The sequence below is a fragment of the Amblyomma americanum genome, chromosome 3 (assembly GCF_052857255.1).
Source record: "Amblyomma americanum isolate KBUSLIRL-KWMA chromosome 3, ASM5285725v1, whole genome shotgun sequence".
In the NCBI taxonomy this organism is placed as follows: Eukaryota; Metazoa; Arthropoda; class Arachnida; order Ixodida; family Ixodidae; genus Amblyomma; species Amblyomma americanum.
In genome coordinates, this window is record NC_135499.1 from 4,341,434 (window position 1) to 4,360,655 (window position 19,222).

The 19,222-nt window shown below is 46.9% G+C and overlaps 2 protein-coding genes across 5 annotated transcripts in view; both read left to right on the plus strand.

Moving 5' to 3' along the window:
- Vps50 (vacuolar protein sorting 50) overlaps positions 1-19,222 on the plus strand; it is a 262,379-nt gene that overhangs the window by 150,258 nt on the left and 92,899 nt on the right. For all 4 annotated transcript variants that reach the window (XM_077657052.1, XM_077657054.1, XM_077657053.1 and 1 more), the window contains 2 exons: positions 6,462-6,568; positions 13,385-13,467. In XM_077657052.1, the coding sequence (XP_077513178.1) occupies positions 6,462-6,568; positions 13,385-13,467 (190 nt within the window). The remainder of the gene's footprint in view (positions 1-6,461; positions 6,569-13,384; positions 13,468-19,222) is intronic.
- Positions 986-5,491, plus strand: LOC144126302 (uncharacterized). The gene is made up of 2 exons (XM_077660391.1): positions 986-1,589; positions 5,469-5,491. Exons 1-2 carry the CDS (start codon positions 986-988, stop codon positions 5,489-5,491), a joined length of 627 nt encoding a protein of 208 aa, XP_077516517.1.

Genomic DNA, 19,222 nt, shown 5'->3' on the forward strand with positions numbered 1-19,222 from the left:
TTTTTTTTTGAAGCAGGAATAATCTGTGTTGATAGCAGAGGTCATACTCTACACCGAGACAACAGTAATGTACATGACTCGGGAAGAGAACATTGTCTAAAAGAAGTTTGACCTTACATGGCAGCGGACTTAAAGTGAACGGCATTCTGGCAACCTGTACAAGCTTTCATGCAAGAAAGTCTGTGTGATCAGACCCTGATGTTTGGCTATCGAAAAATACACATAACGTTTCTGCCGAATGGACAAGCTCAATTCAAGAATATCAGTCTCTAAGGTCATACCTTTGTTTTTGCTTGAAACAAAATAGCTATGGTTTTTTTTTTTTTTCGCTGTTGTTTAAGTCATTATCTAGTGACCGTCTTTGTATTCTAGCAAGAACAAAATTTGTGGTCGAAAGCATGCTTCCCACATTGTTTTATGAAAAAAAAAAAACACTGTAATATCGTAGGTATAGATTACATAGTTTGGTTCACCGGCCACAAGAACAAGGTTGTTTGCGTAAACATTGAAAAAAAGGAGGTGCAGTATGCTTGTTTAACAAAAGGTAAAAATATCGCTTAATTGAACGGAAACTGCACAGAAAGACGGATAGGACGAGCATTGACTTCAACTAAGCATGTTTATTGAAGGCCACATGTTGCATATATATATATATATATATATATATATATATATATATATATATATATATATATATATATATATATATATATATATATATATATATATATATATATATATATATATATTGCAACGTATAGAAGAAGAGATTAAGGAAGACTCTCGGAGGCGCGCGTGCTCTGGGATTCGGTGCTCTGTTCCTGGTGCTCTGTGCGGGCCGCCCTGTGCTCTTGACCTGTGTGCTGTGCCCGGGCGTTCTCGCGTCGTTCCCGCCTGGACCACGTAACATCTTTGGTGGAGGTGCGGATTTTCCGCTGTGCACACCACACAGCTTCGTAGTACTCGTCAGGCCGGGACTACCACCATGGCTCCACCCGGCCGGTCAAGGAGCCCCACTACCCCCACTACCCCTCCTTTCGTCATCATGGCTCCTCCTCGCGACCCCGGCACGTTTTCCGGCACAGATGGCTCGGACGTCGAAGACTGGATAAACCTCTACGAGCGTGTCAGCAACTACAACAGGTGGGACCCTACGCTAATGCTCGCGAACGTCATCTTTTACCTCAATGGCACGGCGCGCGTATGGTACGAGACCCACGAGGAAGAGCTAACAAGTTGGGACACCTTTAAGGAAAAGTTGAAGACGCTATTCGGTAGACCTGATGACCGCCAGCTCGCCGCCAAGAAACAGCTGGCTACTCGAGCACAATCTTCTACCGAGAGCTACGTGGCCTACATTCAGGACATCTTGGCGCTTTGTCACAAGGTCGACGCCGCAATGAGTGAGACCGATAAAGTGGGCCACGTGCTCAAAGGCATTGCCGACGATGCGTTTCACTTGCTTGTTTGCAAAGACTGTACCTCAATTGACTTCATCATAAACAAGTGCCGTCGATTTGAGCAAGTCAAAGGCCTCCGCATTTCGCCGTCGCTTTCTCGCCTTCCCAACACGGCCGCGACATCTTCCTGTGAGGACCACCGATCACCATCCCGCACACCCTCGGACGCCCCTGCCGTCACCGATTCGGTCACCCGGATCGTCCGACGTGAACTGGAGGCCCTCGCACCTGTGATATCCCCGCTCTCCGTCCCTGATACAACCCTGCCCGCTGTGTCCCTGATTCAGGCCGTCGTGCGGCAGGAACTCGCTCATCTGAACCTCGCTCCGGCAGTGTGCGCCATCAGAAGCCCGGACACCCCCCAGCCCCCACCGTGTGCTTTTCATCGCACCTATTATTCTCTGCCCCGTTCCCGCAATCCCAATGACTGGCGCACGGCGGACGACCGTCCCATTTGCTTCCGGTACTCTCGCATTAGCCACATCGCCCGTCATTGCCGCAGTCCATGGTCTCCAACGCCCCGCAACGTCTTCCCCTCCTACAGTCCCGCCTCATCCCACAACTTCTCGACCCGCGCCCCGTCCGAACCGTCTGCACCAGCCGTACCCCCTCCACGCCGATTCTCCCGCTCTCCGTCCCCGCAGGGCCGCCGCTCTCGTTCCCCCCAGTCGCCTTCTCGCAGCCGCTCCAAATTGGAAAACTAAGTGATGCAGCTCCCGGAGGTGACGCTGCATCAACGACCCGGACTACAAATCCTCTCTCGACCACTCGACCTAATCTTCTGAGCGTCACTATCGACCGTGTTCCTGTGCGCGCCCTGATTGACACCGGTGCTCATGTATCAGTGATGAGTGCTGGCCTCCGCCGTCGCCTCCGCAAAGTCCTCACTTCTGCAACGTCCCGTGTGCGTGTCGCGGATGGTGGCACGCCTGCTGTGGACGGTATGTGTACCGCGCGCGTTACTATTGCCGGCCAGAGTATACCAGTTCAGTTCACCGTGCTGACCACCTGTGCCCATGACCTTATCCTCGGCTTAGATTTTTTGACTGACCATTCCGCCCTCATTGACTGCTCGGAGGGTGTTCTACACCTCGCCCTTCCAATGCTGGATTCAGACCCACTTGATGTATCACTGCGACTGTTCAGTACCGCATATGCTCGCCTGTCATCCCGAACCGCCTCTTTTGTTCCATTGACCCCATCTCGCCCAGTTCCCGATGGCGACTATCTCGTTACTCCCAATCTTGACCTCCTCCTGACCCGTAACGTTGCCCTACCTCATACTATTGCCACTTCGGCCTCACTTCTCAAGTGCTACCCTCCGGCATCTGCGTCGCTACGCTATCCCCTCTCGCTCCTTGCCACGTGGCTACGTTGCCCGCTACCCCAGTTCCAGAAACCGCCGCACCGCGCCGGCAGTCTCTTCTGTCGACCGACACCTCCACAACCATGATGGCTACCGACCTCCATCCCGATCAAACTGCCAAGCTTCGTGCCCTTCTCGAATCTTTTTCGGATATTTTTGACGTGAACAACACCGCGCTGGGTCAAACTCTCGCCGTCAGGCACCGCATTGAAACAGGCAATGCCCCTCCCATCCGCCGCCGCCCTTACCGGGTCTCTCACGCCGAGCGTCAAGTAATCAATGCGGAAGTTACTAAAATGCTAGAAAAAAACATTATCGAACCCTCACACAGTCCCTGGGCCTCACCCGTCGTCCTTGTCAGGAAAAAGGATGGCTCATGGCGTTTTTGCATTGATTATCGCCACCTGAATAAGATCACTAAAAAGGACGTGTACTCCCTGCCGCGTATCGATGACGCGCTTGACTGCCTCCATGGTGCCAAATTCTTCTCGTCCATTGATCTTCGCTCCGGCTACTGGCAAATTGCTGTAGATGAACAGGACCGTGAGAAAACCGCTTTTGTGACTCTTGATGGCCTTTATCAATTCAAAGTTATGCCTTTCGGATTATGCAACGCACCAGCCACATTTGAACGCATGATGGTTGCTCTTTTGCAAGGCTTTAAGTGGTCCACCTGCCTGTGCTATCTCGATGACATCATTGTCTTTTCGCCCTCGTTTTCCTCTCACCTCACTGACCTTTCTCAGATCCTTTCTCTCTTTCGTCATGCTGGCCTGCAGCTCAACTCGTCTAAGTGCCGTTTCGCGCGCCGTCAACTCGCCATCTTGGGTCATGTCGTCGACGACACGGGGGTGCACCCTGAGCCTGATAAGGTCCGAGCCGTTAAAGACTTTCCCCAGCCCCGTTCCTGTAACGACGTCCGCAACTTCTTAGGGCTGTGCTCCTACTTTCGTCGATTTGTTGAAGGCTTCGCCGACATCGCCCGCCCCCTCACCGACCTCCTGAAAAAGGACGCCACCTTCATCTGGGGACCCGACCAAGCACACGCGTTTTCCACCTTGATATTGAAGCTTACTACCACGCCAGTTCTGGCCCACTTCGATGTGACAGCTCCCACTGAAGTCCGCACAGACGCCAGTGGCTATGGCATCGGCGCTATTCTCTCTCAGAGGCAATCCGAACAGCACCGTGTCATCGCCTACGCCAGCCGCCTCCTCTCCGCCCCGGAGCGCAATTACTCAATTACCGAACGTGAGTGCTTAGCCCTTGTCTGGGCGGTTGGGAAATTCCGCCCATATTTGTACGGCCGCCCTTTTACGGTTGTCACCGACCACCATGCGCTCTGCTGGCTCTCATCACTGAAAGATCCTACTGGCCGCCTAGGTCGCTGGGCTTTACACCTCCAAGACTACGACTATACCGTGGTATATAAGTCCGGTAGGCTACACACTGATGCTGATTGCCTCTCCCGATACCCCGTTGACTCTTCTGATCATTCTGGCAGTGACTCCGTCGCTGACCTCTTCTCGCTCTCTGCTCTTACTCACCTTGGCGATGAGCAGCGACGAGATATCGAGTTCCGCTCTATTATTTCCCGCCTCAGATCCTCTCCATCTGACCCTGCCCTGCGCCGGTTTGTACTTCATCATGACACACTCTACCGCAGAAGCCTGAACCCCGCCGGCCCAGGCCTACTGCTTGTTGTCCTGAAGCATCTGCGCAACGACGTCCTCCACGAGCTCCATGACCTCCCCACTGCTGGACACCTGGGTGTCTCGCGTACTTACGCCCGCGTGCGTCGTCGCTTCTTTTGGCCCCGTCTCTACCAGTCCGTCCGCCGCTATGTTCGTGCCTGCGACCACTGCCAACGCCTGGAAAAGTCCTGCCACGCTCTCCGCGGGTTTGCTCCAGCCTGTTGATGTGCCCCCTGAACCATTCTATCATGTTGGCTTGGATCTTTTGGGCCCGTTTCCGGAGTCCACCTCCGGAAACAAATTGATTGCCGTTGCAACAGATGATGCTACTCGCTATGCCATCACGCGGGCCCTCCCCACCAGTACTGCTACCGACGTGGCCGATTTTCTCCTCTACGACCTCATCCTCCGTCATGGTGCACCCCGCCAACTTCTCACCGACCGCAGCCGTTGCTTTCTCTCTAAAGTTGTCGACGACATTCTCCGTTCCTGCTCAACAAAACATAAGCTGACCACCGCCTATCATCCCCAAACCAACGGTCTTACAGAGCGCCTCCGAGAGTCTTCCTTCATCTCTTCTTCTACTCTTCTTCTATATATATATATATATATATATATATATATATATATATATATATATATATATCACAAAAAAGGTGAATGCATGTTGCATGTGCATTTCCCATGTGGCAAAAAAAAAATGCCACAAAGACGAAAACTATTCACTTGCTCACAGGGAAAAAGAAGTGGTGTTGACCTCTCTCTTTGATATAAAAGGCTTCTGCCAGTTCACAAGCTAGCCTACCTTTATTTCTATCTAGAATTTTGATCTCCTCAAGTCGTGGTTCATTTTTTTTTTTCATGTTCATTAATGCAATTCAGAAGAGCGTGTTGTTGAGCAAGTTGGCTTTGCATGATATAAATGAAGTGGATGCAAAACTTGGACAGGGACCAAGAAGCAACACATATGACAGCTGACAAGCGCTTGTCAGTCGTCCTATGGGATTCTTCTCAGTCCCTGTCCACGTTTAGCACCGACTTCATTTATATTATTAATGCAAGAGCGGCAATGGGAGGGTAGGTTTTCCAACGAACCTGATGTGTCTCCTGATGATCTTCTGTGTTCCCGAGCGCGTTTGTTGATGCAGTGTCCAGTTTGACCAACGTATACCTTGCCACAAGTAAGGGGGAGCCCGTAGACCACTCCCGTGGCACTCCTTACGTAGGGCTTCGAGTGTCTGCTTCCACTGCCGGATGTTGCTTTAGCACCGCTGCTAAACATAGTTGTGGTCAGCGCCTGTCCTGTCCGTCTTTCTGTGTGGTTTGTGTGAAATTTAGTGCTGTTTTTGCCTTTTGTTGAACAATGCTTCACTAGTTAGCCCCGCAAGATGTACTGTTAAGCAGTATGCTCCATTGAGGAGCAGCAATTCTTACTTGCTTAAACTGGGAGTAGTTGCCATTAACTTGAGCAAGTTTATTTCGCTGAGGTAGCACAATCACTCTGGCACCACTTCTTTTAATTTGAATGCAAGGTCGCCACCATACATATATGGCAACAGCATCAATGACAGTGTCCTCCCAGTTAGAGTGGCGAAAACTTGGGAGTGGCTTCCTCTTTGTTTAGACTAAAACTAGGCAGCAGTGACATGCACACTGTTGTTGTCAGGAATGTCGAAGTTCCTCCAAGGTGATGAAGACAGCCTCTTTGACGATGTCGAAGCCTTCTCTCAGCCGTCAAAAATAAGAAAAGGAAAAGACTGATGTTGGCTTGGCTCAGAGAGTGGTACCAGACTGTTGTTTGAGCGAGCCACACCTGCCACTGCGCATGACAGTCGCTTGCTGTGCCAACCCCTCTGGGAGAATGAATGTATGCAAGCATTCTGGGTTTTTATAGATGCCACCGTTGTCAGGGCTGCAACAGTTGTGGGTGCTGCTGTGCAGGAGGGGGGTCCCAGAAGTGCAGAGGTGGACTCGGACGACTCGGATGTCCCTGAGGAGCTGAAGCGGGACTATGTGGACGAGATGACTGGGGATGCCCCACTGCGCAAGTGAGTCTGGCTCTGCTGCTTCGCACTTGTTCTCTCTGCGGGTCATTGACGCTCTGGTTTCACACACTGAGGAAGTTCTCTTTTTGTCTACCACAGTAGGTCCCATTCCCTACACTCTCTTGCTTGAGGCTGAAGGTGCCTCGTGCATTCAGCTGTGTCTGGGCCAGCCATCAAGGGAGATTGAATGTGTAACTGCACACCACTTGATGACCCTAGCCTCCAACGCTGCAGGCTGGTCGCTGGAATTTTCAGCTGCACATTTGGGAGCAGTCGTTTGTGCAGTAAAGTACTGCAACATCATTACAGTTCTATCTTCAGCGGGAAGATGTGACCACAGGGCTTTTTTTCATTCTCGCTCAATTTATCGTTATCGACCAGAGCAAGGTGTTGAGCTGGTTGGTACAGCACCAAGAACAAGATGGCATGCCACACAGGCACCTGTGTCTTGTCATTCCCTGTTTTTTAGGATACTAAAGGGAAGAATGGCGCAGCATCAAGTAATGAGGACAGCAGGAGAGCATGCAAACGCACAATCGCCAACTTTCAACCTTATTGTTTGGCTGCCACTACGCCAAATTTATACGAGGCAAAATGCCCCACAAAGTAAAGAAAACCAAGACAGTGTCTGACGCACTGGACGCGACATGCAAGGCAACAAATCATGGTAACACACGTGGGACACAACATGACAACCACACTAAGCTAACAGCAGCACGTGGAACATCCCTGTCACGGATGACAAACTAGACAAAACTTGAGGTAGAAGACGGGAACAAAACAGGCTAAAACTTAAACGAATCACGCACATATCAACAAAATAATCTGACGGAAGGCCACGTTGCAAAAAAATAGGGTAATGATGAAGAAGGACTAAATGCGGTAAAAAACATGAGAATGAAACCTGAAGTGCCAACCGAACACAGCTAGAGAGACCTAAAAAATCACTAACAGGACGCATAAAACAAAACTACAAAGCCAACAATAACACGGCTAAAATTTGATGACAGGTGAATGAAAGGAAACTTGGCGCAAAAGCATGCTGAAACAAGGTCGGGGCCCAGGCGTGGCAAAAAAAGAACAAGAAACACCTTTTAGGTCTGCCACTCCGAGAGCGCTCACGTTCAATGAGGAAGGCTAATTCTTTTTTTGTTAGGCAGATTGGCGCCGCGCTAATGCAGGTCTTCTCTTCTCACGCTATTCCTTGCGCTTCTGCAATTTTGTGGCTAAGCTGATCTTAGTGCTTATAAATAACAGAGCATTTCTTCAGCAGTGCACTGCACTTGCAGGACCTGCAGTGTTCAGCTAGATGGCCTTCAATTGCCAATTGACGTAATTTTCTGCGATGTTCTTTCAGGCACTCGTTGAGGCACCTTCCTGTCTGGCCTATGTAGCAGGCATCACATTTTAGAGGAATCTTGTAAACGACGCCTTCTGAACAGGCTACGAATTTGTTCTGGTGGTTAATCGTGCATTTCGGCTTCGCTTTCTTGACTTGACAGGATTTTTTGCAAAGGGCAGAAAGTTTGGCAGGAGTGGAACATACCACTCTGACTTTCGCGCATGCTCCGATCTTTTTGGGGTTGTGTGAAACAGTATGAAGGTATGGTATCACATCTACCTTGCTTTTCTTAAGTTCTTCCTTTTTCTTGGCCTTGAGTCGATCTTTTTCTTCATTACTCAGAGGGGCCTCTACATTTTGTTTCCTGTGCAGGCCTTTGGCCTGCACTGATACCAGTAAAGGATCTGTACCAGTAAAGGATACCAGTAAAGGAGTAAAGGATCCAGTAAAGGACTGATACCAGTAAAGGATCTGGATAGCCCGCTGTCTTTAGGCACATACTGAAGCTTTTGTTCATTGAATGATGACTTGATTTCCTGACAGCGTTGGTGAAACAGTGTTGCACAATGGCCCTCTTTACTAGTTTGGAGTAATCTGACTGGTAAGGCAAGAGGCTTCAAAACACCAGCAGGTGTGGTTATCCATAAAAGTCAGACGGAGGTCCAAAAGCCTTATGGAACCTTCAGCAGGAAGTTCTTGAGTCAGTAGCAGGGGTTCTAAGCCTGTCGTCAACTTACTCAGTGCACTGTCAATGAGAGCATCATTTTGTGCTTCCAGTATCACTAAGTAATCATCTAAATAGCGAAACACCTTCATCACGCTGGAGCCAAGTTGCTTCACCAGAGGCGAGTCCTGATGGGCCACAACCAGGTCACTAAGAAGTGTGCGCGCTCTCCTGCTGTCCTCGTTACTTGATGCTGCGCCATTCTTCCCTTTAGCATGTCTGACCAACATGCCCAATCCTATACGCTTCTTTTAGGTTATGTCCTTCCGGAATTGTCGGCGAAAGCACGTCTTTTATTTTGTAAAAGTTGGAACCTTCCAACTAGCTTTATTGAAGGTGTACGGACGTAAAATGTCCAGTGTAAACAAATGATATGATTTCTGTCATGGAGATCCATCGATTAATGTCTTGGTGTGGGCTAGTTGGTTAATCATCATGGAAAGCGGCAGAGTGAAGCAACAAGGACGAAAGAGGAACACAGGACAAGCGCTGAACTGCCAACTGAATTTTTATTGAAAACGCCAGATTATGTACAATCCAAAACATCACGTGCCCATGACATGGGCAACCAGTGTCAACGCGACACTCAACGTCATCACTGGACGCCATATACTGCAACCATATCAAGGGCATGCCACCAAATGCGGAAGGGAGGACCTAAGTACAGAACGCAGTTATTACGTCGTAGCAAAAGCAGAGTCAACACTGAATAGCAAAAGTATAGTCAACAGGTCATAGCTAGGTGGATAGTTGGGCTAGTTGGGTTACGTTCATTTTACAGGAAAAAATACAGCGCGAACATAGACGACGGACGAAGAAGAGGTGCACAACACAAGCGCTGTCTCGCAACTAAAATTTTATTGAGGAAATCACATATAAAAGCGACCAAAAGAAAAGGTGGTCACCAATCACATGAGGCAATCAACACAAGGAGCAAACTCAAAAACTAAAAAGATCCCGGGGCACCCTTTTTTCCATGAACCATGGCAAATCAGGCATTGTCCAAGAACGGTATCCCCGCGTTGTGCACCTCTTCTTTGTCCGTCGTCTATGTTCGCACTGTATTTTTTCTGTAAAATGAAGGTCATAGCAAAGCAGAGTCAAAACGTCAAGTCATAGCAAAAGCAGAGTCAAAAGAAAACCCTCAACGAAAACAAAATAAAATACAGGCAACAGCAAAAACCAGTGTCAGGGGATAAAAGGAATTGTAATATGCCATCAAAACCAGGGGGTCATGGGAAATAAAAAGTATTATTTCATTTGATGCTGCCATCCAGGAAGGCAATTTTCTTTATTGGACAAGGAGACTAATGGCGTACTAACGTACCATTCACCGCCTCTAGATATAAGCCATGCTTCAGTCACTTCCCTCTGACGTTTTTCTTTTGCATATGCCCTTATCTTTTAATCATGAAACAACGGTTCACACTGGAACGTGCATTCCGGCCCACAAGCAAAATTGCAGTCACATTTCTTGCATTTCTTGCAATGGTCCGCAAGATAGCCGCCCGCGTTGCTGTTAACACAGACTGTGCTCCCGTATTCTCTTGTTCACACATCGGCCGCTCTGGCCAAGGCAGGAGCTGGCACATAGCAAGGGAATCTTATATACTACATCAGTAGCACAGCTTGTGGGCTTCACAGAATGCTTTTTGGAACATTCTTCACATTTTTTGTTGCTTTTAGACAAGATATTGCAAACACTTGACAGTTTACCAGGCGCAGAAAACAGCACATTCACCTTGTAGCACTTTGCAACTTTGCGAAAGCTTGTGATGGTAAGGGATTACATGCATTTGTTGCCTCTCTTCTTCATAATTCCGCTGTTTTTTCTCTTTCGTCTCTTGTAGAAGGCTCTCCAAAATGCTGGCGATTAAATTTTCTGGACATCCTGCTCCCTTCAATCGCCTCACAGGAAGCTCTCAACGATGTAGTGCTCGCAGCTTTTTGTTAAGGCCACTTGAAGGCTATTCGAAACTAGGCCTCTTTTTACGAGTTTCAAGTGTACGCTGTCGTATGGATGGGGGGCTTTTCTGTGAGCACTTGTCCTCTGTTCTCATGTCTCTCTTTCGTCCTTGTTGTTTCGCGCTGCCGCTATCCATGATTGAGGTACAAGTTGTTTCCTAGGCGTTGAGTAGAACATAGTTTCGGTATGATTTTGAATGTTCGGCATTTCCACCCACCTATTCACGGTGGCTGTCAGGAACAATTAGTGCTTGCTGATGTCACCAGCAGTGTGACATCAGCAATTGATTAACTGCCTGCGACATGGTGACTAGCACCAGAAGACACAAGGGACAACAAAAAGATACCGACAGGACACATGCCAGCCCTCAACTGGTCGGTATCTTTTCATTATCCCTTGTAGTTACCCTGTCGCAGCCAATTGCACCAACAAGCCCAAATTTCTTTAGACATTTATTCTTCGAACTCAAGAGATGTTTTGAGATGCATGCACTTGAGCTAGCAGAGACCCAAAATTTAGGCTGCGACAAGACACACAGAGGTCAAGCGGCATCAATCAGTGTGGAAGCTGTTTTGGACCTACTAGGATGGCTAGTGAAGGGGATTTAACTAAATTTGTACAGATAAGTAACTTTTTATGCTGATTTCAAGATTGCATTTTATTTTAAGCTAGCTGGTGTAGTTGTTGAATAGTGGCAATTAGCACATTCGTATGCTCATTCCCAGAGCACAAGTTTTTTATGTCAGCATGCTTGCAAAGCCCTGTTTCTTCTTTTAGATGCCCAGTACCCATGGAAATAAAAATTAAACACCAACATTCCTATCTGCTTGAAAATGTTTCATACAAAAATAAATTTCACAGTATATTGCAAGTGTACCTAGAAAAATTATGAGCTTTATTGCACTCCTCATCATTTCAGGATTCATGGACAAAAAAGCAGTCTACTGTCATTCGCTCTGAAATGCCGAAGGGTTGAGTTGTAGCAGTCACAGAGAAGTTGAGAAAAACAACCTTAAAATTTGCTGCAACCAATGGGATCTTTCCTCTGCATCGTGAAACTAAGGTGGTGGTGCTCTATCGTCGATGCACTGCTATTGGCGCACCATTTTTGTCGAGAAAACTTCAATTTATGGCGCATATTTCGTCATAATTTTTTGTCACAAAACAGATGAAGACCTCAGGGTTACGAAAAAATAAATTGAAAAACAAAATTTTTTACAACTTTTCATTTTTTTTACAAATGCAATCACAAATGCGCAGGCACATGAATCCAGTTTGGTCTGCTAGCCTGTCTGGTAGCGTCACGTGCTAGCTGCTACAAATTGCGGGCTTGTGAGTGGATCTTCACATCCTGCTGGAGTGTTGGGTTTGTGGCATAGTTAGTCCGGGTCTGATAATCGGAAGAAACCTATTGTGAGAAGCTTGAACCTCATTATGGCTTTAATCATTATGCTGGAATCTTGTTGGTTCAGCTTTCCTGTACAGTAGGGCTGTCAGATATGATGCACCTCTGTATACCATTATGACCAGGTTCACGAATAAAGCTGTAAGGAGGGGGCTTGCTTGTCTAGCTGTGCTGTTTTTGGGTGCAGTGTGCTTTTACAGTAAAAGCTCGTTAATCCGAACTCGAAGGGGACCGGAAAATTTTTCGAATTAAGCGAAGTTCGAATTATCGAATTAGCACTAGAATGAGCGGTTATAGCACCCCACTGCGCGGGCAGAACACAAAGCAGTCGCGTCTAGACTCATCGCGAGCTAGGCACTACTACACATTTGTGGCGGCCATATTCTGAGAATTAAATTCTCCTGGTCCTAGTGGCAAACGAAACAAATTGATCGGCCAATTATGCACTGGAAACAAGTACTGGAATGCATTCATGTGAGCAGCGAGCTTTAGTGCTGGAATACATGACGCTATTTATGCTCCAAAACATGTTTGTTTACGGGGAAGGATTGTCAAAATTAAAAGTATTTGGCAAAGTACATTTGCTTGTGTTTCTTCTGCCGAGACTCCATCAGCATCATCTGCAGCTTGCCCAAGACCTCCAGAGCAACGTCCGATTTCTCATTGTCACAGAAGTGGCGAGCTGCAACATTGAGCACCGACGCTACTTTATGTGCACTTGGCGGTGGCACAGTCTCGTCGTATCACTGTCGGCTGTTCTCACCGCATGTGAGCACTGCGACATCTGCTGGGAGCATGCAGCCTCAATTATATCCGCGTCACTCAAGGTCTGCAACGTCTCCACGCTGCTGTCCATGTAGCTCACGCTCGCGGCCCCAAAAAAAGCCATCATCGCCCGAACCGCCATACTACGTTGTTTATACCACGTGATCACGACCCAGCGACCGCGGCACAACGAAAACCTGGAACGGCAAGTGTCGAAGTATCAGCGGAGCGGGCCAGTGCTCCGGCAACGAAAACCTGCTACGGCATGCACCAGGATGGGGCTTATGTGCCTCCAGCACTCGCCTTTTTTTTCTTTTTCATTGTTTTACATCTCTGGTAAATTTGGAGCGTGTTTTACTTGCTACGGGTCAACTTCTATCTACGAGGAGCGGTGTCAGCCAGTGGCTCCTAGTTCGAATTAACCGTAATGGATGCCGACTTGTTCGAATTATCGGGAGTTTTCCCCTATTGAAATACACAGGGCTGTGCCGGGACTCAGGGGCGTCAGTTTGAATTAACCAAATTCGAATTAACGAGCTTTTACTGTATATGCAAAGCTTGGCTTCCTTCTGCAAGCGAGGGACACAGGGGTAATAGGGGAATGTTGGGTGCTGCAGGCAGGCCCAGGTGAGCCCAGCAGCACAGGCCAGTGGCAGCCCCTTTGTCAGCAACACAAGCCTCAATGTGCTGCGCCAGTTCGGTAAGTAGCTGCCACTGCTCAGTGTCCTTCGGAAGAGGCTCGTTCTGAAGAGGCTCACTCGACCTACATTGCAGTTCTGTGCTCACTGCCACATTGTGCGTAATGACTAAGCTGCTGTGCTGCAAGTTGGCCCTGTGCACAGTCCGACCACACTCAGCATCACAGGCTCATCAGAGAGTGTGGAACAGGGTTTCATTTCGGTTGTGCTTTTGCCATGACATCTGCAGTGGCGATAGCTGCAGCACTGGCTGTGAAGCATGGAGGCACATGTAGAATACTGTCCCAAATGAGAAGAGGCCGCAGCAGTGGCCTAGCAGTTTGAGCTTCTGTCTCGCATGCGGGAATTGCGATCCGCAGTGCCACCGGGTACCCACCGGTGGTATAATGGGTACAAGCTTTCCCCTGGCCTGGTGCTCCCCACCTTGATTACGGGAAAAACCTTGTGCCATGGCACTCTTTGGCCACATATGCCCTTTCAGCATAGAAAAAAATCATAATCATCATTGTTTTCCAAATAAGAATGCATGGGGCGGTTATCACTCATCTTACATGTAGTCCAACTCTGCGATGATGAAATCCATGAAACATGTAAAAATATTGCTTAAGCAAAAAACTTTGTTGTTGTGAAATTGGGCAAGAACTGCTATGGATAGAACAGAATAGTGCGTGAACTATGTTTATCTTCAACTTTGGTAGCTTTCTCTAAATACCTAAATAAGTACTTAAATAGGTATCCTAAACAGGTATCAGTGACATGGCACGACTCTGCTGCATCATGACCTTGTCATTTGCTCCAGTAAAGCTCTACTACTTCAAGTTCGCAAATATTGCTATGTAGGCTTAGTGAGGATTCAAGCATCCTTAACTTATTTCTTACCACGGGTAAAAATTTATTGAGCCATAAATTTAAAATTTTCCTCTATTGCAGGACATCAAAGTGTTGCTAATAGAGCTCCTTTTTATTGATGCAAAGAAACATGAAATGTTGATTTCAAAATAAATAACCTTTTATTGGTAGGTTACTCACACAAATATTCACAAAATAATAAGTATGATCGGTGAGAAAATAGTACAATAAAAAAATCTACAATATACATACAATGTGCATTTTTAATTTTATTAGTTCTGTAGTATTAACGAGAGGGTGGCAGCTATTGTAATTAAGCTTAACAAAAGGTACAAGCTAAAGGTGGTGCAGGCCTGCGCGCCTACATTCAGCCATGATGACGAGATCGTTGAAACCCTCTATGAGGTCGTGGAATCTGTGAACAAAGTAGAATAGCAGTGCACTGTACTGATCGGGGACTTCAATGTGAAACCACAACAGCAGTCTAGTGGTTGAGCATCCGCCTCACATGTGGGAGGTGCGGGGTTCGATCTCATGTGCTGCCGAGTCCCCACCGGTGATGCAATGGGTGCAAGCTTCCCCTGGCCTGATGCTCGGCTTAATCAGGGTGAAATGCTTGGGAAATGGGTCCTTGACCTCACCTTGAGCAAAACGAAAAATACCTTGTGCCATGGCGATCTTTGGCTGCAGATGCCCTTGCACCATTAAAATTCACTATCATCATCATCAACTTCAATACGAAGGTGGGCAAAAAGCAGGCCAAAGACAAGGCGGTAGGCGGATATGGCATAGGCTCCAGGAATAACAGGGAGGAGTTGTTAGTCACTATCATCATCATCATCATCATCAGCCTGACTACACCCACTGCAGGGCAAAGGCCTCTCCCTCAATTGAGCCCTCAATTAACTTCACTGTTGAGGAAGAGACTGACGGCTGCCTTCCGTTCCTCGACACCGTGGTAACCTGTACTCCAACCGGTCTTAGTTTTCGCGTCTACCGGAAACCGACGCATTCCGGAAGGTACCTAAATTTCAATTCAGCACACCCTGTCAGTCATAAGCGGTCAGTGGTGGCATCTCTAATCAACCGTGCCAGGGAAGTATGCAGTGAAGACGCCGCCCTAAACCACGAAATGAAGACCGTGGAAAAAGATTTGAAAAGAAACGGCTACCCGCTTTCCTTCATTCGGAACACGCAAAGAGTGGCTGTATCAAGTGAGCCTGCTGCCCGGGAAGACGAAAGAGCTAACGCACCGAAACGAGCCGCTATCCCGTATGTACCGGGGATCAGCGAAGCGCTGGCGCGGATGTTCCGCAAGCACAGCGTCCATGTTGCACATGTCCCAACAAGCAAGATAAGAAATGAGCTTGTAAACGTGAAAGACCAGCTCCCTCGTGCCAGTTTTCTCGGCGTGGTTTACAAGATTGCCTGCGCCGACTGTTCATCAGTTTACATAGGGGAAACGAAAGACTTCAAGAGACGCCTGAAAGAACATCAGTACGATGTACGAAAAGGAAAAGTGACAACGAACGCAATCACGGAGCATGCGCAAGAGACTGGTCACGAAATTAACTGGGATGAAGCAGATATAGTGACAACGGAAAAGAATGTATCAGCCCGCCGAAATCTCGAGTCATTAATCATCCAGACTACGCCCAACACAATAAATAAGAATGACGGCACGTTGCACCCTATCTACGCGAAATGCCTCAAAACGATAGTAACCGCTACAAAAAGCCCGGGACGTCCAGCTGGTTGCTCATTGTGAACAAGGGAGCCGTAGCGCTCCCGAAACGTCATTTTTTGTTGACCTTGGTCAGTGACCAGTGAACCTCATCAAGCCTCTCCCATGTATCTCCAGTTCACCCTGTCCTTTGCTAGTGGCATCCACCTTATGCCTGCAAACTTCATAATCTCATCCGCCCACCTAACCTTCTGCCGCCCCCTGCTACTCTTTCCTTCTCTTGAAATCCACTTCGTTACCATTAAGGACCAGCGGTTATATTGCCTTCGCATTACATGCCCTGTCCAAGCCCATTTCTTCCTCTTGATTTCGACTAGGATGTCATTAAGCCCTGTTTGTTCCCTCACCCACTCTGCCCGCTTCCGGTCTCTTAACCTGACACCTATCATTTTTCTTTCCATGGCTCGCTGCGTTGTCCTTAACTTCAGCTCAGCCCTTTTCGTTAGCCTACATGTTCCTGCCTCGTAGGTAAGTACCGGTAAAATACAGCTGCTGTACACTTTCTTTTTGAGGGATATTGGTAAACTGCCATTTATGATCTGAGAAAACCAGTCATATGCACTCCACCCCATTCTTAGTCTTCTAGTTATTTCCCTTTCAAGAGCTTGATCAGCGGTCACTACGTGCCCTAAGGGGACGCATTCCTTTACCACTTCCAGCACCTCGCTACCAATTGTGAACTGCTGTTCCCTTGCGAGACTGTTGAACACTACTTTGTTTTTCTTCATGTTAATTTTAGACCCACTGTTCTGCTCTGCCTGTCTAACTCAGTTATCATGCTTTGCAGCTCATCTCCTGAGTGGCCTAGCAAGGCAATGTCATCAGTGAATCACAGATTACTTAGGTATTCTTTATTAAGTCTTATCCTTAACTGTTCCTAATTCAGGCCGCGGAACACCGCCTGTAAACACGCGGTGATTAGCATTGGCGAGATAGTGTCTCCTTGCCTCACGCCCTTTCTTATTGGAATTTTATTGCTGACTTTATGAAGGACTATGGTAGCTATTCAGTTGCTAAGACATCTTTCAGTATTTTTACTTAAGGCTCTTATATACCCTGATTCCACAATGCCTGTATGGCTGCTGAGGTTTCCACTGAGTCTAATGCTTTCTCATAACCAATGAAGGTTATATATAGAGGTTGGTTATATTCTGCGCATTTTTCTATCACCTGATTAATAGTGTGAATATAATCTATTTTGGAATATCCTTTATGAAAGCCTGCCTGATCATTGGGTTGATTAAAGTCTAAGGTTGCCCTGACTCTATTAGCGATTGCCTTAGGAAAAAAGGTTAGGACTCCGCAAATGGGACAGAAGAGGAGAACACGGAACAAAAATGATAACACAGGCGCAGACTTCCAACTGTTTAATCGAGAGCGAAAAGCAAACACTATCTAAAGGCTGGACTTAAGTGCATAACCATCACTGTCATTCACACGGGACCTGGTTAAAATCTAGACCATTTTGATCAATTATTTTTTTTAGCGTTGCAGATGGGTCGATAAACCAGAGAGCACTTGGTCAGCATGTCCCCAGAAACTCTATGTCAAAAAAAACGATTAAAAACAAATAAGGAACCTAAAAATCAACCTGAGTAAAGAGGGTGAAAAATACGCGTAACGAGAATGCAGGTGATTCAACAGACAACAAGAGTAAAAAATAAGGATGAAAATGGCCACGTGAACATAACTTGGCAGTGAAGAACAATATGCGAGGTCATCTGGCACATCATTGTAAAAGCTGTGAAGGGAAGTAGGATAAGGGCAAGTAAAAAGTGCCTTGCACCTCAGTTTTGCGCAACACTACTTTTTTGTTTAAATCGAGGGATAAGACGGAAAGTGAGGTCATCGAAGCCTATCACATCATAAAAAATGGTGAATATGTAGCAGCACTCCATCTTTTTCGCTTGCACCGAGTGAAATCACATTTTTAGAAGGCCACCTATAATTGTATCACTTGAGTCCTAATTTTGTTTCTAAGCTGTACTTCAGGGCTGGAAATGTAGCTTTATCTCGTTTTATGCTCACCTTTGCACTTGTTCTTCATTGGTTTCTATGTTATATATGGTTGTTTTTTCATACCTCATTGCATTCTTTTACCTGGTTTTAATTTTCACCTTTACTCTTGTTCTTTGTTGTTTCCATCCTCTCGTGCTGGTTTTTTCATATGTCACACCATGATTTTGTTGCGTTTTCATCCTTTTATCTGCGTTTTCATCCTTTTCATCTCTTGTTGTCTGTTGGGTCACCTGCATTGTCACTTCGCATATTTTTCACCATCTTTACTCAGGTTGATTTTTGGGTTCCTTACATGTTTTTAATCTTTTCTTTTTTCCATGGAGTTTCTGGGGACATGCTGATTGAGTGCTCTCTGGTTCATCGGCCCTTCTGCAGCGTTAAAAAACAAATGATCAATGTGGTCTAGGTTTTAATCAGGTCTTGTGGGAATGACAGTGATGGTTATGCGAATAAGTTCATCATAGCGTTTCGGTCTCGATTAAATAGTTGGAAGTCTGCGCCTGTGTTGTCGTTTTTGTTCCTCATTCTCCCGTCCTGTCCCATTCGAGCAGTCCTAACCATTTTTCTGCAATGAACCAACTAGGCCAAGAACGTTCTACCTTAGTAAATACCTTGTAGGCAACGGACGGTAAGCTGATTGGTCTGTAATTTTGCAAGTTTTTGGCATCTCCTTTCTTATGAATTAAGATAATGTTTTCGTTCTTCCAAGCTTCTGGTGCGGTCGAGGTCATAATGCCTTGCGTATACAGGGTGGCTAGTTTTTCTAGCATGATCTCCCCTCTGTCATTCAAGAGATCTGCTGTTACCTGATCGTCACCAGCTGCTTTTCCCCTTTGCATTGCTCCTATGGCTTTCTTTACCTGCTCTTTCGTTACTGACGGGATGACGCATTGCTCTGCACTGTTTTCTCTCTTATTAATGTTCTGATTGCATTGGCTACTGTACAGATTTGTGTATTGCTCTTCGGCTACTTTAACTATATATCTTTTTCATATTGCTAATGACATTGCCCTCCTTGTCTCGTAACGCATACATCTGAAATTTGCCTATGCTTAGCTTCCTCTTTACTGCTTTTAGGCTACCTCCGTTCTTTAGAGCATGCTCAATTTGCTCCATATTAAACGTCTTTTATGACGGCTGCCTTC